Here is a 15,445-nt window from a genome sequence, read left to right on the forward strand (position 1 = left end):
GCGCCAAGGCGCTAAAAGGTACGTACGTGCCTCGTTTAGGATAAGGTTTCTAGAACACCAAAAACTCAACTACATGTCTTCTGTGTGGCTTGCTTTCAAGCCAGCATTCAGTAAAGGAGTGTCCCTTCCCGAATGTCATGCAGTAAGCCCGCTGATTGCAGATATCAGTTATCCAGACATCAGTGCGTGGCTGAGGTTACTCGACACGGAAGCCCATCGCTTGGATGAGCAGACCCGGAAAGGATCTGATATGCTCTATCTCCATTCAGCGTTTTCAATGCCTTGGTAGGATGCAGCCTATCCCATTCATCGTACACACTCTTGATATCAAATTCTCGCGCTGTGATAGTTAGTACAATTTTCAGCTCTAGCATTGCCAGCTCTTGTCCTATACAATTGCGAGGCCCGAATTCAAATGGACGAAAACCGCCCTTCAGAGGATATAAGCGGTCACCCTCGTTTGCAAGCCAACGCTCAGGAAGAAAACTGTCAGGTTCAGGCCAGTATTTTTCGTCGCGATGAATGGCATATGCATTTGACCAGACGAGAAACCCGTCCGTAGGGAGTTGAACACCATTGGATCCCAATATGAAATGGCCTAGCTCGCCACTCCGAGTACTTGATGCTGGGGGGTATAACCGTAGAGCTTCTTTGATAACAGCTAAAGTGTAAGGAAGTTGGTTTAGGAGGTTTGGGTTTTCACTCATCTGCTTTGCAGCTTGTTATAGTCCAGACCAAGTACGCGATCGTGTTCAGCAATGAGTTGGTGGCGGGCTGTGGGATGCTTCGAAAGAAGATGGAAAGCATAGCACATGGTACTACTGGTCGAATCATGGCCAGCAAAGACGAAGGTTCTTATCTGGGATGTGGAGATGTCTCGAAATATGGTATTCATAGCATTGGTGGAGTTATTTTGCGTGTTTCCAATCAGGTAGTTAACCAAGGCGAGGTCAATTATCGTCTTGCTGCGAACTTTCTTTGTCACTTCGCTTTGCGTATGCTTAGTTTTGAAGCGTGAATCTAGCTCGCGATGTATATATTGCAGCATCCGACGATTGTTCCACCAAGTCATTATGGGATGTAATGGATGGTAGCGTTCAAACAAGTTGGCTTCATTCCCAAATGAAAGCCATCTTACCTAATTACGCATCGCAGAAACAAAATCGTTGGTACCTCGCTGAGAGTTCAGGCGAGTGTTTCTAATCAATCTTTAGAAACCATATGAACTATGCCAATTCAAAAATTTGTACTTACAGTGCCACTCGCCCGATAATGTCTAGGCTTAGCCTAGTGGTGAGAGTGTCCATTGATACAACTTCCGCTCTCTCCGCCGTCTGTCTCGGAACTTTGCAGAATCTTGACACATCTTGCATGATTTCGGGAACTAGAGTCATGAGATGACCACTGCTAAAGCCCGGATTGAATATGTTTCTCCACTTCTTCCACTCGCTCCCTTCCATTGTGACTAAATCGCCTCCACCTGTCCTGGGCTGCATATATTGACGAAGGCGATAATACTTCGGCAGTGAATGCGCTTGAGTAATCTGATAAGCTGGATCTGGAGCCGCAATGGCGAGAATTGGAGGGCCAAATGGCCAAGTACCAACGTAGAACGTTGGGCCTAGATCGGGGAACAGACGCTCAATTTGGTGCGGAAGAACGTGTCCATGAACATCGCCCCATACTGAATCCCGTTCATAGGCAACCTGTTGCCGTTCATTTGGGATCCAGCTGGCTATTGTGCCAAGACAACTTGAGTTTTTAGGACTCTAGATGAACGTCTTTTGCACTTATAAAAAGCCACTACCTAACAAGTTACAATAGTGAGAAGTATGGATATTCCACTCCTGTTCGCTTGAGGCTTGGGCTCTTTAGATGTTTTTGGTTTCCGGGGCGGATCAATATGTCACTCTCTTCAATGCCAAAGCCTCACGCCGCTTGAACACAAAGGGGCTGTATTGGTGACAAGTTCGCCTATCTGCAACTGGTAAGCCTTGTCGCACTCATGGTAAGAACAATGGAGTTCTCAAACCTGGAGGGCCAAAAAGGGGTTGTGCCAACTAATTGGTCGGTACGTAGCTCTCTTGTGAACTACATGGGATAAAATGTCTAAATTTGATTCTTTAAGAGTCAATGGTCGCTCGCCCTATGCCTTCAGCTAAGGTCCAATGGCGTAGGCGGACATGAAGAGCCGTCAGATGATAGAAAATGAAAGATTTTTACCGCCACCAGAGTGTTGCGGAAGACTTTTTTGGGGCCTTGAGGGATGATAAGATGATAGATAGAGTACTGCATTTGGGATACGAGAATTCTTCACATGTTGCATTTGGAGTGGTAGTTCCTATCTTCTGAATTCAATCAAAGGATCTTCTCCCAGCACAGGTCATGATATTTACCTCTTTTTTCCGAAAACTTGGGAATCATGATAGCCCGCAACTCGTGAAAGGTAACAGCTATGTGTTATAAATTCGTATCTTGTCAAATTAAAGCACAGAACGCCCAGAATCCGACACGAAAGCTTGATCATTTGGCCTTTGCGACTGTCAAGACTTATGCTCCTCCGTACTAACGCCATCCAGACCCAAGAGCGCGAAAACACTAGACATGTTTCACACTAGAGACTTCTTTTTCTTAATCCCTAACGCAGCAGCATGGTCTTTCTTCTTTTTCACGACACGCTTGAAACTCGGCGGAGGCATCTCCAAGGCAGCTTCTTTCGTGATAGGGGGCGCCTTCTCGCCAGTCTCTTCAGCATCTTCATCATCGATGACCTCCTCCAGAGCCTCATGCCTCCGCATAAACGCCATCCTCGCCGCCTCCTCATCCTCCCGTTCTTGCCTCTCTCTTTCATCGTCTCGGGTCTCCCGCGTAACTGTGACTTCTACACCATCCTTGCCCATACGTTCATTCCTAGCATTTCGGGTCCGGATCTCATCCAAGGCATCGGCGACAGCCATCTCACGCTTTGCGTCGAGAGTTTTAGTCTCAAGTTCCTCCATTGCGTTCTTCTCCTCCTCTTCCCTCTCCAGGCGATCCAGTCTCTCTTCGTCGCTCTCCTGCTTTCCAAGCCCATTCATACGCCATGGTTCCGTATTTCTCTTTGCACCGCGCTCGCACTCGTAGTCCATATTCTTGGGGTCCGTCTTGAAAGTAATCTCCCCACTGCATCTTGTACATCTAATGTAGAAGCGGTAGATGGGGATCGAGTAGTATCGGTCTTCGGTGGTTTCTTTGCGTGCGTTGAACTTTCGACCTTTATAGATATATTCACCGCATGCTGTACATTTCATGGGGAAGGGTGCCATGAGACGGACGGTTTGGACTTTGGGGCCTGCCTGCTTGGGGGCGCGCGACCGGACAATCTTGGAGGGGTCGAAGTCCGGGGGGTAGTATTTGGTTAGGACCTTTCGTTCAGACATGGTGGGCTAGAGACGATGGGGGAAGTGTGATGGAACGGAGGAAGATGATGTCGAGGAGGCGTCCCGCGGAGTTGGAATTTGTGTGGTTTGAGCAATAAAAGGAGAGTGAGGTCAGAAAGAAGTAGAAGTAGCATGGCTCATGGCATGGGATTTTCGATACGGCGACCAGAACGGAATTGATCCGCAGTTTCTAAATCTCAGCCTCGCGTTGCCCAGACGCGCCTTCCCCCAATCTGCCAGAGACAACAACAACAAACTGGATTTGCCTCTCGTAAGTATCAAAATCCCACCTTCTCATGGACTACGACTTATGATCCTACGGATACCTTTACGCATGCTACGAAACTCGGCATGGAGAAGTTCTTGAGGGATTGGCGGCAGGATGCCCTCAATAAACACCAGTACGACTCGGCCATTTTCATAGGAGACAAACTGTTGGCCTTAACAAGTAATGCTCCTTAGAATTTATAGCATCTCTTGTACTAATATCGCACCCTCAGAAAACGACAAAGACGCCTTTTGGCTTGCCCAAGTTCACTTCTCGACTGGTAACTACACGCGAGCCCAAAGTTTTCTCTCTAAACAAGACCTTATCGCGCGGAACCCCTCATGTCGATATCTTGCTGGACACTGTTTGATCAAGCAATCTCGATTCGAAGAAGCACTTAATATCCTCGGCGAGAAGAACCCTACTCACCTCATCACAAGCTCTAGTAATAGCAGGCGAAAGTTGCAACACAACAAGGGGGGCTCGGCACACCATGGGAAGACCGCTGCAAGGTTGGAGAGACACGAAAAAAGGGATGAAGCGGCACAAGAAGACGCCGCGAACATTCGATTTGAAGCGGCAATGTGCTTCCTTCGAGGACTATGCTACGCGAAACAGAATGCTTTCGACCGTGCAAAGGAATGCTACAAAGATGCTGTCCGAATAGATGTCCAGTGTTTCGAGGCCTTTGAGCAGCTCATGAAGAACTGCTTGATGTCACCAGACGAGGAATGGCAGTTCTTAGAATCCCTCGACTTCGATGCCATACAGATCAACGACGATACCTCATCTTCCCAAGAAGCTGCCGAATTTACGAAGATGCTTTATACCACTAGGCTGTCTAAATACAAGAACCCCGCGACATTTACAGCGGCCACCGAGACACTCTCTACTCACTATAACCTCGCAAACAATCCTGATTTGCTGCTTTCCAAAGCAGACCTCTTGTTCACACAATGCAGATTCAAGGACGCATTAGGAATCACGAGCTCCATACTACAAAATGATAAATACAATTTTAGCATGTACCCCCTTCATCTGGCATGTCTGTACGAATTGCAGCTCAAAAATTCCCTTTTCCTTGTCTCCCACGACCTTGCAGATAATCACCCAGAAGAGCCATGTGCCTGGCTTGCTGTTGGAATATACTATCTTGCAATCAACAAAGTTGCAGAAGCTCGACGGTATTTCAGCAAAGCAAGCATGATGGATCCACATTTCGGGCCTGCATGGATCGGTTTTGCACACACATTTGCGGCAGAAGGGGAACACGACCAGGCAATATCGGCCTATTCGACAGCTGCGAGACTCTTCATGGGTACACATCTGCCTCAACTGTTCCTTGGAATGCAGAATCATATGTTGAATAACATGACCCTCGCGGACGAATTCTTGAAGACTGCCTACGGTCTTTGTAAAACGGATCCACTACTTCTCAATGAAATGGGAGTAGTCTTTTACCACCAAGAGCGTCTAGGGGATGCAGTTTCCATGTTCAGCAAGTCTCTAGAAATTGCAGATGAAATTGATAGTGATTCTCAAGCTTGGATCTCGACTCGAGCGAATCTCGGTCACGCTTATCGGAGATTGCACCACTGGGATCAGGCACTGGCTGAATTTGACGAGGTGCTCAGACAAGGGGGAAAAGATCCTTCGATATTCTGTGCCAAGGGCCTGGTGCTGATGGAGCAGAGACGGCCATTCGATGCTGTTTATGTATTTCACGAAGCTTTGGCGATATCACCGCAGGATGCAATCGCGACAGAGCTCTTGAACAAGGCTCTTGAAGAAACTGCAGGTGGAAGTGCAGGTGGTAATGAAGAATTTGAGGAAGATGATGATTTTGAGCGGGAATTGACTATGAAGAAAGCGGAGGCTGCTAGGACTGTCGCAGCGATGCGAAAGGGGAAGGGAAAGGGAAAGTTGAGAGCGAGGATCAGTAATGGTCTTGGTGAAGAAGGTAATAGTCTTATGGACCTGAGTGATGATGATTAATGGGATATGAGCGGTGCATTGATGGCGTAGAGAGGGCATGGTTTGGCGTTTGGTTGGGATCAACAAAAGTGGCGGTGTGAGATGCAGTTGTATTTTGCTGTATATTTTGTGATGATAGAAACGAACGACGTCGTGTGTCAATAAGTAAACATTGATAATAACCGATTTTCAGCCAATCTCCATACATGGATTTGTATACCTCACCTCTCCCATTCCTGGCTCGCACTCGCGTACGCCCCTTTTTTCAGCTCTCCACTTTTACCCGGACATGCATCCACCCAAAAAGTCCGCTTGGGTCCACAATGCGCCAACTCCAGCCTCCATCGCCAAAAATGGCACCATTGTACGAGCATGAGTGACACGACTCGGAGCCCTCTCCTCTCCGTCTTACACGCATACGTAGAATTTAAAAAGGTAGCTCAGCGACGTCGTATTGCTATCTCCCTCCCTTTCTCCGTACTCACCCTTTCCTACTTATACAGCAAGAATACCTCCTATATCAAAGTCTCTCTCTTAATCAAGCAATTCCCACGCGACAACCCTCACCAGCTCTAACGCAACAGCTTTCCGCTCACCCCCAAAATGTCGCGTTTCTTCCCCCAAGCCGTCTACGAAGAAGACCAGAAATACGGCCGCACAATCCTCACAACCCACGTCCTGACCCGCGGCTTCCAAGCCGGCTCCCTCGTCTCCCTCCCCGTCGCCAGCACCATCTACTTCTTGCGCCGCCGGCACAACCCCCTCATTTGCCCGAGCTTCGAGGCTATATTGCTGCGGTCGACGGGCCGGGGCGCGGTGATCGGGACGGCGTTGTTGGGGGTCGCGGTAGTGCTACGTATGTGGGGGAGGGAAGGGATTGAATGGCAGGATCGCAGTTGGAGGTTGTTGGGGAATAAGGGGCAGGTTGAATGTGATGACTGGACGTATGGGGGTATGGCGGTGGGTGCCATAGCGGGGGTGGCGAAGGGTGGCTGGAGGTATGGGATAGGGGGGATGGGCGTAGGGAGTTGGGTTGGTATGGCGGGGTATATGGCGTGGAGGTATGGGGTTAAAGGGGGGAAGTTCGAGGAGAGGGAGAAGTCACTGGTATAGGTATGATTTTGGAGTTGGGGATAAGGCGTTTGGAGTATGTGGTGTTCTGAGCTGCTTTTCTTATTCCACAAATCAACAAATTCTGCTCAACATACAAGTTTTACTGGTCGCGACCTACAAAACAAAACAAAACAAAACAGCATTCTGCTCTCTGGCCCCGTGCTAAATCCATTCGGTGTGGCGTGGCGTAAGGGGAGGATGTTTAAGCCTCTACTTAAATCCCAAAAGTCTTAAACTTGTCTGAACCGAATCTGAGTTCCTGCATTTGTATTATTCTGGCTTTAGACTCTCCTTTTTCCACGATTCAGGTCCCACAACCTCCACGAAAAACACCGCGCCATCTAAAGCAAACATCGATAGCCACGCCTACGAGTCCCCTGTGAGACATACGTATAGCTAGCTTCCCTACAAGTAAGGTAACTTGTGGAAAAAGATTACTATCCAATGCTGTGGGTGGTAAACGGAGGACGCGCCAACGCAGGCAGGTTACGAAGATAGAGCCAGATGCGAGACTATTGGCCCCGCGATTTGAGTCTAGATATAGGGGTATGAGCTTCTTTTAGCTTGAGGGTATTTAGAGTCTTGGGAAAACTTCATCACTATTCTATGGGAGGGTGATCTAAGATTAATAGCTTCGTATTACAAGTAGAGAGAGGAAGGACCGGAATATATTATAGCAAGTGATAGAAGCAATCCCCTTTTGACTTTTGGAGTTTTTACTGGTTTCTTGAGTGAGATATGGAAAATTGTTGCCGCAGGTTTAGGACTCATGCCTCTCGTTATCTATAGATTGAAGATTTCTAATGTAGGCATTGGCATAATTCAAGTCCCTTGGTGGATCAACAACATCCACCATTATGTTTTCCATGTCATTATTCGGCGGGTCTTCGAAGCATTGGATTCCCTAGGTTGCTTTAGGAAGTCCTTGAACAAACCTCACTAAAACCTATGGCTTTCGTAAACCATTACATCTAACACATAAGTAGAGACCTTCCAGAATTTAATTCAATATGTTTCGTTTCGTCTAATAATCCATGGACTATTTATTTTAATAGGTAAGTAAAAGGCGGTGTTGGGGAATGGACAAACAAGGCTTAGTGCCTTATTCCGCCAATTCTTTCCATCCGGTAGGAACTACCTGTACTGTTAGTGGGGTCACTGGGGTCCCCGCATCCGTCATCGCTGGGGTGGTACTCCGTACTTTATACCGAGGGATTCCAAAGCCGACGACAATTCATCCGATAAATCCCTAATCTTCTTTTTCTCCTTCCTTCTTTCTTTTGACTTATACTCTACAAATATTCTACTCCTATTTATCTCTCTAACTGTCTACATTTCTCTTCATCACCTTTTACCATGGAATCCCTGATCGTCCCCAGAAAGCTATGGGAGCATCCCAATCCCAAGAGCACGCTCATGTACAAATTTATGAACTCGGTAAACAAATCACAAAACCTCCAATTAAAAGTAATTTCTCCCTCTTTCCACTCAAAAGCCCCATATCCTTTGCTAACGCGACCCGAGCTAGACATTCTGGGAGCTCTACCAATACTCCATAACCAACCGAGCAGCCTTCTGGGATCAAGCATTCCAATTCCTAAACCTGATATACACAGGCAGCTACTCCCAGGTCGTAGACGAATCCGCACGCATTGATGCCATTCCCCGGTGGTTCGATGGGTTGCATATGAATTACGCCGAGAATCTGCTGTACTCCCGCGTTCCCGGCGCCCCCTCTTCACAGCGTGGAAAGAAAGGGAAAGAAGACTCCAAGATCGCGATCACGGAAGTTCGGGAGGGGGCTACGGAAATCCGGGATGTGACCTGGGGACAATTGCGCGCAGAGGCTGGGCAGTTGGCTGCGGCGATGAAGGCGCATGGTGTGGGGAAGGGGGATCGGGTTGTGGTGGTCGCAAGTAACTCGCTCGATACGCTGAAGGTTTTCTTGGCATGTACCTGGTTGGGCGGGCTGTTTAGTAGCAGTTCGACGGATATGGGCGTCAAGGGTGTCTTGCAGAGGGCGTTGCAGGTTACTCCAAAGGTAATCAACGACCCCGTTATGGAATCCGAACTCTCATGAAGTACTCCGTAAAGACAGCACTGATGAGAACAGTTTATGTTCATGGACGACTTCGCGATTTACAATGGGAAGAGAGTAGATTTGCGGCCCAAAATGAGGGAGATTGTGGAGGGTATGAAAGATGTGAAGGAGTTTGAGGCGATGGTGAGTATGCCACGCTTCCAAGAACCGGTTGATATCTCCAGCATTCCGAAAACGCAAACGCTTTCTGCGTTCCGGGACGTTTCGAAGTCTTCTCCGGTCCCAGAATTTGAACAAGTAGCTTTCCACGACCCCTTTCTTATAGCCTACTCCTCAGGCACAACCGGTACGCCGAAATGCATTGTCCACTCTGTAGGCGGCGCGACACTTTCCTCCGCCAGAGAGGGACAGCTTCATCGTGGGATCAACTCCGAGTCCGTAGTTCTGCAGTACACAACAACGGGCTGGATCATGTACTTCTCATCCGTCATGAACCTTTTGGCCGGAGCAAGAGTCGTGTTGTATGACGGCAGTCCTTTCATTCCAGACCTAACAACATTCGTGAAGTTAATCGGAGATCAGGGTGTGACAGTGTTAGGGACAAGTCCAAGGTGGATGCATGAACTTGCTACGAATGGGATCAAGCCAAGAGAAGTGACGGATTTGAGTAAGCTCCAGGTAGTGAGCAGTACAGGGATGGTGTTGAGTGACCAACAATTTGAATGGTTTTATGATGCTGGGTTTCCGAAGCATGTTCAGCTAGCGAATATTGCTGGAGGCACAGATTTAGTAAGTTCAACGCTGGTTTTAAAGATGATTTTGGCTAACTTGTAACAGGCTGGATGCTTTGCTCAGGTAAAGCTGATGTATCCATCGCCGGTGATGATTCTAACATGACACAGGACAACCCACTCACACCCGTCTACGTCGGCGGATGCCAGGGGCCCAGTCTCGGCACTCCCCTCGCAGTCTACGATTCCCTTATCGAAGGCGGAAAGGGTGTCCCTGGCGCAGTTGTCGAGCACGGCACACCAGGAGAACTAATCGCACCCTCCGCATTCCCCAACATGCCCGTATTCTTCTGGAACGACCCATCAGGCGAGCGCTACTTCTCGGCCTACTTTGAGAAATACGACAACGTCTGGACACACGGCGACTTCATCATGATCCATCCCGTCACGAAGAACGTTGTCTTTCTAGGTCGCGCAGATGGTGTTTTGAATCCTTCAGGTGTGAGATTTGGGAGTGCAGAGATATATAGCGTTATTGAGGCTGGCTTCCCCACGATTGCGGATAGTATTTGTGTCGGTCAACGACGACCGCAAGATTCGGATGAGAGTGTGATGCTGTTTTTATTGATGAAGAAGGGGGAGAAGTTCACAGGCAGGCTCGTGAATGATGTGAAAGCGGCCATAAGGAAGGAATTAAGTGCGCGGCATGTGCCAAAATATATATTTGAGACGCCGGATATTCCTGTGAGTATTCCCTATATGCCTGTAGAGTGGAAATGTGCTGATGGTGATAGACGACGGTCAATTTGAAGAAAGTGGAATTGCCGGTCAAACAAATTGTCTCGGGCAAGGTGATTAAGCCTAGTGGCACCTTGCTTAATCCAGGAAGCTTGGATTACTACTATCAGTTCGCCAAGGTTGAAGAACTGGAGCAGGTGAAGAGTAAACTATAGATTAGATGTAGATTCATAAATAAATTGGAGATCCGGGAATTGATACTAAGACAAATAGAAGGATGGAACCCTGTCCTATTGGTATTGGGTTCGAACGAGACCTTCAGCGAAAGATACGACGAGACTCCTGTGACACGAATTCGAAAGGTAATCGCAAAAGAGAAAGGCAGAATACCGAAAATACTCAAAGGGCATATGGAACCATTGCAGAAAAGCACCAAATCGCTTCTGTAGAAAAGCAATGGCTAAATTTCACCTCATACACTAGTCCTAATGGTTGCCCATTTCCCCATCCGTCTTTCTGGCCGAAGGAAAAAGTGCAGAGACTCCACCAGCTGTAGATTACACCGCGGAACCGCATAGTCGCTGTCGGACTCTCAATACTCCAAAATAAAGGCACCAGGCCAACCATAAGTCACAAAACTCCCCGGAAAGCCCTTATCTTGTAATCATTCTGCCCACCATGTTATCAATGCCATTTCGAGCGTGTTTTTGAACTTGGCTGAATCTCATCAGTCCACAACTCTCGCTCTCCACGTGCTGAACCAATGCACTGAGAAGCTTGTAATTTCGCCCACAGCCTGCCTTGGGGCAGCGGTATATCTCTTGATCATGGGCCGGGCTCTTCAAATGATTATTCAGGCCGTGAAGGCTGCCAAATTCTCGTTGGCAGAGATAACACTCGAATCCAAAGCCATTCCAAGCCATATCCGTAGCCATCGTCTCCACACGGCCACCGTAACCTGGCAACTCGATCATCGGCTTCGTAATAACATTATTGCGGTCCAACTTGCGAATAGCCTCGTTGATCCTGTGACGATCAAAGCCCGAGGAGCAGCGACCGGCTTCCAAATGGATAATCACACCGGAGGCGTTCGCGAATGGGGATTTGCAGAATGGGCAGGCCATGGAGGAGTGGGTCTTGGAATGCATGTGCTGCAGAAGAGGAGAGGAGGAATTAGCCTAGAAGCGAGTGACGTGGTATGCTGTACTGTACCTGCATTAGGTTGTGCTGGCTGATGAACATGCGCTTGCACGAGATGCAGTACGGATGGCCTCCAGCGCTAGAGCAGTGCTGATGTAGAGAGTTTTCTGTTGCAAAGCTGCGGTCACAGGCATCGCACTCCCAATCCGACTCGGAAGAGGATTGATGGGCTGGGCTGTTGTTGACGTGTTGGAGGTACCCATTATAGGTGTTGAACCAACGGTCACAGGTTCCGCAGTGTGACATATTGAGAGACTTCACTGTAGGGCAAACTATCGATGTTAAGAAATGTATTTGGACGCCCAACTGAGATGGATCTGCAGTTGAGGTTGAGTTGCTGTTTGCATGGTACTTGAAACGGATGTTACGGACAACAGGACAGGGGAACTGTACCATGCTTAGTCAGCAATGACATCTCTAATTCTCTGTTGTTTTGCAGTGAAGTGAATTGAATTGAATTGATTGCTGTCTTACAGTAGGAAGTACGCTATATATATAGGGCCTTCAGGCCCTAGCATTCCTACTATGCATTCCAACACCTTGGTTTCTCAGCAAGAGGTGTTGTAGCCTGGAAGTGGCAATGCATAGCCTGGCTGTGGCGATAGAAAAGCCTGGAAGTGGCGCTGTAGCCTAGCAGCTACAGTAGCTGCCTAAGGCATCCTAGGGCCTGAAGGCCCTATATATACAGCGTACTTCCCACTGTAGAACAGCAGTCAATTCAAGATCCTTCCCCCTGGAAACAACAAGGGACTTGAAGAAGTCCTCAATGGGCGTTGCTACTGTTTGTCCAGCCTGTGTATCGTGGTTTGTAGCGAGGGTTACAGCATCGAGTGGCCTCATCTTCACAAAGCTTCCATCGAAAACTTTGCGAAGATCTGTATTCCCCTCCTTCGAGATATTTGAGTAAGTTGTTCACTAACGGTGAGTCAAGTAGCGACATTTTGTGCTTCATTTGGTCCAGCCAGTCTGACATGACCTGTGCATCTGGGTTCCAGTAGTCTCCAACAAGGAACATGCTGTCCTTTCCAAACTTCTTCTCGAGATTGGTGATGAACTTGGTCGTGAAACGTTTAGAGAAGTGCTGGATGGCATCCAGACGGAAGGCTGATAGTCCAAGCTCCTTAACAACCCACTCACCCCAATATATCAATCACATCTTCGCTGCATTATATGCGAATTACCTATGTGAAGCACTTACCTGCTATCTCATTCTTTACATAGCGGCGATTGATGTACCTACTGTACTACCTACCTTCCTACCTAGGTCGTGGTCGTGGTCATGAGGTCGTGGTCATGGGGTCGTGCCATCTAGCTTTAGAGTTAATTTAGCGACTTACCCCTGTACCTCAGCCTCAGCTCAGATTTAGGGCCGGCTCGCGCCCCGCCGTCTGAGTCGCACGGCGTGACATATCCCTTTTTTCTTGAACTAGCCAATCACATTATCCGAACATCGTAACGCCCTCAAGTACCACAACTCGGTGTTTCAACCCGAATCCATGAACTAATACAGTATCTAATAGCGATATGTACCTGCCTATTTCTGACCATCTTGTCACTATATGCAGTTGCTCTCTAATTCCTTCTGCGGGCAAGCGAGCTCCGCACTAAAACGGGCCCTGCATTGTCAGGTTCACACTCCGTATCCGTTCAACCCCTTGAAGTCTCCATCAGTTCACTTTAGTTCAGACCACAATATATATACTCCTCGGCTCACCTTTTCAAGTGCCTGTATCAAACACCACAAGCAACTGATTTCCCAAGCACATTAACAATGGCGGAACCAACCCCCACTATTGACTCAGCGAGTCACAAACTCGAGCATACCCCCTCCGGAACCCCCTATATCGCCCTTACCACCCGCGCCCAAGTCCCAATCTACCTCACGAAGTTGAGAGAAAGCGACGTAGAAGCCATGCAGAGAACTGCTGCCATAGACGCCATTGGCGACAATCTTATTGGGCTCCCCAAGCCATACACGCTAGATGATGCGAAATGGTGGCTGGACAAGCAATGTAAGGTCCATCTTTTCGACTATTAAAAATTAAGGAAAGAAAGCCACATTAACAATCCTCCCCCTACAGTGAGTGGCCAAGCAGATCTGCCCCTAACTTGTTTACGTGCTTCTGATCCCGAGACTGGGCCCTTTATCGGGAGTATAGGTCTTGCGCCTCACGATGGACCTATGGCTTCCGTCGTACGGGAACAGAAAGCGAGGGTTGAGGGGCAAGGCAGAGATGTTGATTTGGGATATTATTTGCATCCAGATTGGCAGGGTAAAGGCATCATGAAATCCGCTGTGCAAGCAATTGTGGACTGGGGGAAAAACTATGAGAGTGTGCGGACTGTGTTTGTACGTGTGTTGCAGGAGAATGTTGCTAGTATGAGGATTGTTACTTCGCTGCCGCAGTTTGTGAGGTGTAATGGCGAGGATGATTTCCAGCAGTATCCGGAGAATAAGGGGGGTAGGAAGAGGAGGATGTATATTTGGGAGTGGAAGTTATAAATGCGGAGGTGAGGATGAGGCTTCGAAGGGCAGGAGTAGAAGTTCGGTATTGAGAGGGGATATGAGGAGGTGATGCTTGGAGCGAGGAGCTGCCATTATCTTGAGACGAGATGAGACCTGAACTTCCGGGCAGATAATCCCTTTTAAAATCTTTAATCTAGACCTAAGATTTATCTATGATTAAAAGTTATATGTAATATCAATAGTGATAAATAGGCCGAAGGTCTATTATCCTATTGAATCATATTATACATAGCCACTATAGCTCAGTTTTGTTCAGCCACGGCTCAAGCTGCTTACTCATTGCTCACGTTATACCCTTGCGTTTTTCACGCCCAAGAACCAAAACTGAGTTTATATGAGGTCACTTTGTCCTCATCTCTCGCTATCTTTTGTTTCTCTTTTCAGATCCAGAAAATATTTCCATTCTCACTTATTTGAATGACTTCATTACTCCTGGACATCTACTACGCAATAATTACGTAATATCTCTTGTCTGGCATGATTGGAGTCTTGAATTCTAGTTGTATTATGGGGCTGACTACATCCTGGTCATGTCAGTCTGTTATCCGCAGAGGCTGCAACCGCGGCACGTCCGATTTCTGAAGCTTCTGTCTGGATTAGAATCAGAACCTATCCAATGTGAACTTGTCGAGTCCGGATTGGATAATGCACTAGGGTTCGAGGCGCTTTCGTATGTTTGGGGAGATCCGAAAATCAGACAGGAGATACAATGCGAAGGGAGCGAATTCTCAATCACTGCCAACCTCTACCAAGCCTTGCAACACCTTAGACAGTCGAGTTCAGCAAGGCTTATCTGGGCAGATGCAATTTGCATCAATCAAGATGGTATTGAGGAGAGGAATCAGCAGGTGCAGCTTATGAGAGAAATATACTCCCGCGCTTCTCGGGTAGTTGTATGGCTGGGTCTGGAGTACGGAGAAGATGTTACTGTAGCTACGTCTCTTATGAGGACTATCTATGCGGCATGCAGCAAACATGCTGAGATAATTGATGCAGACCTAATCACTTTGGCAGTCGCATATCAGGGCCTGAACGGTGTGACACCCGATCAGCTGGAGAGACTCGGAGATCATTGCAGTCCCAAGCATCCTCGCTCGTGGCCAGCCCTTAGAAATTTCTTCGCACGACCATGGTTCACTAGGGTATGGTGTATACAGGAGATCGTTCTTGCTCGTGACTCAATCGTTCTCGTGGGCGAAGATTCTATCTCCTGGAATATGGTAGGTGTGACTGCATGTTGGCTTACCGGCCAGATGTCTGAGAGCGACTTCGATGGGCCCAGTCATCTGGATGATATTTCTTATTACAATGCTTATTGTATGTTTGATGATGGTGATAAAGACGAGCTGGGTTTGCTGCAAATTCTTGCCAAGTATCGTGATTTCGAATCAACTGACCCTAAAGACAAGGTGTATGGTCTTCTAGGTCTTGTCC

General features: G+C 47.9%; 9 protein-coding genes across 9 annotated transcripts; 5 read left to right on the plus strand and 4 right to left on the minus strand.

The window, feature by feature from the left end:
• Positions 1 to 179: 179 nt before the first annotated feature.
• On the minus strand, positions 180 to 1,072 carry aflN (Cytochrome P450 monooxygenase; the record flags this gene model as incomplete). Its single annotated transcript, XM_031152462.1, has 2 exons — positions 180 to 707; positions 743 to 1,072. The coding sequence occupies 2 exons, from the start codon at positions 1,070 to 1,072 to the stop codon at positions 180 to 182; spliced, it is 858 nt and encodes a 285-aa protein (XP_031002363.1).
• A 66-nt stretch (positions 1,073 to 1,138) lies between these two features.
• On the minus strand, positions 1,139 to 1,769 carry stcS (putative sterigmatocystin biosynthesis P450 monooxygenase; the record flags this gene model as incomplete). The annotated part of the gene is made up of 2 exons (XM_031152463.1): positions 1,139 to 1,199; positions 1,255 to 1,769. Coding segments are annotated over 2 exons (576 nt in total), but the record flags the coding sequence as incomplete, so codon positions are not given.
• Positions 1,770 to 2,609: 840 nt separating this feature from the next.
• Positions 2,610 to 3,419, minus strand: cwf16 (Pre-mRNA-splicing factor; the record flags this gene model as incomplete). The annotated part of the gene is given in 2 exon segments (XM_031152464.1): positions 2,610 to 3,253; positions 3,272 to 3,419. 2 exon segments carry the CDS (start codon positions 3,417 to 3,419, stop codon positions 2,610 to 2,612), a joined length of 792 nt encoding a protein of 263 aa, XP_031002365.1.
• A 216-nt stretch (positions 3,420 to 3,635) lies between these two features.
• cut9 (Anaphase-promoting complex subunit) lies at positions 3,636 to 5,682 on the plus strand (the record flags this gene model as incomplete). The annotated part of the gene is made up of 2 exons (XM_031152465.1): positions 3,636 to 3,867; positions 3,920 to 5,682. Coding segments are annotated over 2 exons (1,995 nt in total), but the record flags the coding sequence as incomplete, so codon positions are not given.
• A 582-nt stretch (positions 5,683 to 6,264) lies between these two features.
• LHYA1_G007537 (uncharacterized protein) lies at positions 6,265 to 6,774 on the plus strand (the record flags this gene model as incomplete). Its single annotated transcript, XM_031152466.1, has 1 exon — positions 6,265 to 6,774. The coding sequence occupies one exon, from the start codon at positions 6,265 to 6,267 to the stop codon at positions 6,772 to 6,774; it is 510 nt and encodes a 169-aa protein (XP_031002367.1).
• A 1,356-nt stretch (positions 6,775 to 8,130) lies between these two features.
• aacs (Acetoacetyl-CoA synthetase) lies at positions 8,131 to 10,499 on the plus strand (the record flags this gene model as incomplete). Its single annotated transcript, XM_031152467.1, has 6 exons — positions 8,131 to 8,241; positions 8,303 to 8,815; positions 8,888 to 9,604; positions 9,653 to 9,670; positions 9,718 to 10,290; positions 10,341 to 10,499. The coding sequence occupies 6 exons, from the start codon at positions 8,131 to 8,133 to the stop codon at positions 10,497 to 10,499; spliced, it is 2,091 nt and encodes a 696-aa protein (XP_031002360.1).
• A 438-nt stretch (positions 10,500 to 10,937) lies between these two features.
• On the minus strand, positions 10,938 to 11,730 carry ZNF423 (Zinc finger protein; the record flags this gene model as incomplete). Its single annotated transcript, XM_031152468.1, has 2 exons — positions 10,938 to 11,435; positions 11,497 to 11,730. 2 exons carry the CDS (start codon positions 11,728 to 11,730, stop codon positions 10,938 to 10,940), a joined length of 732 nt encoding a protein of 243 aa, XP_031002359.1.
• A 1,525-nt stretch (positions 11,731 to 13,255) lies between these two features.
• On the plus strand, positions 13,256 to 13,987 carry LHYA1_G007540 (uncharacterized protein; the record flags this gene model as incomplete). The annotated part of the gene is made up of 2 exons (XM_031152469.1): positions 13,256 to 13,496; positions 13,566 to 13,987. 2 exons carry the CDS (start codon positions 13,256 to 13,258, stop codon positions 13,985 to 13,987), a joined length of 663 nt encoding a protein of 220 aa, XP_031002369.1.
• Positions 13,988 to 14,541: 554 nt separating this feature from the next.
• Positions 14,542 to 15,435, plus strand: het-6_10 (Heterokaryon incompatibility protein 6,OR allele; the record flags this gene model as incomplete). The annotated part of the gene is made up of 1 exon (XM_031152470.1): positions 14,542 to 15,435. A coding segment is annotated over one exon (894 nt), but the record flags the coding sequence as incomplete, so codon positions are not given.
• Between the last annotated feature and the right edge of the window lie 10 nt (positions 15,436 to 15,445).

The sequence above is a fragment of the Lachnellula hyalina genome (assembly GCF_007821495.1).
Source record: "Lachnellula hyalina strain CBS 185.66 chromosome Unknown contig00172, whole genome shotgun sequence".
In the NCBI taxonomy this organism is placed as follows: domain Eukaryota; kingdom Fungi; phylum Ascomycota; class Leotiomycetes; order Helotiales; family Lachnaceae; genus Lachnellula; species Lachnellula hyalina.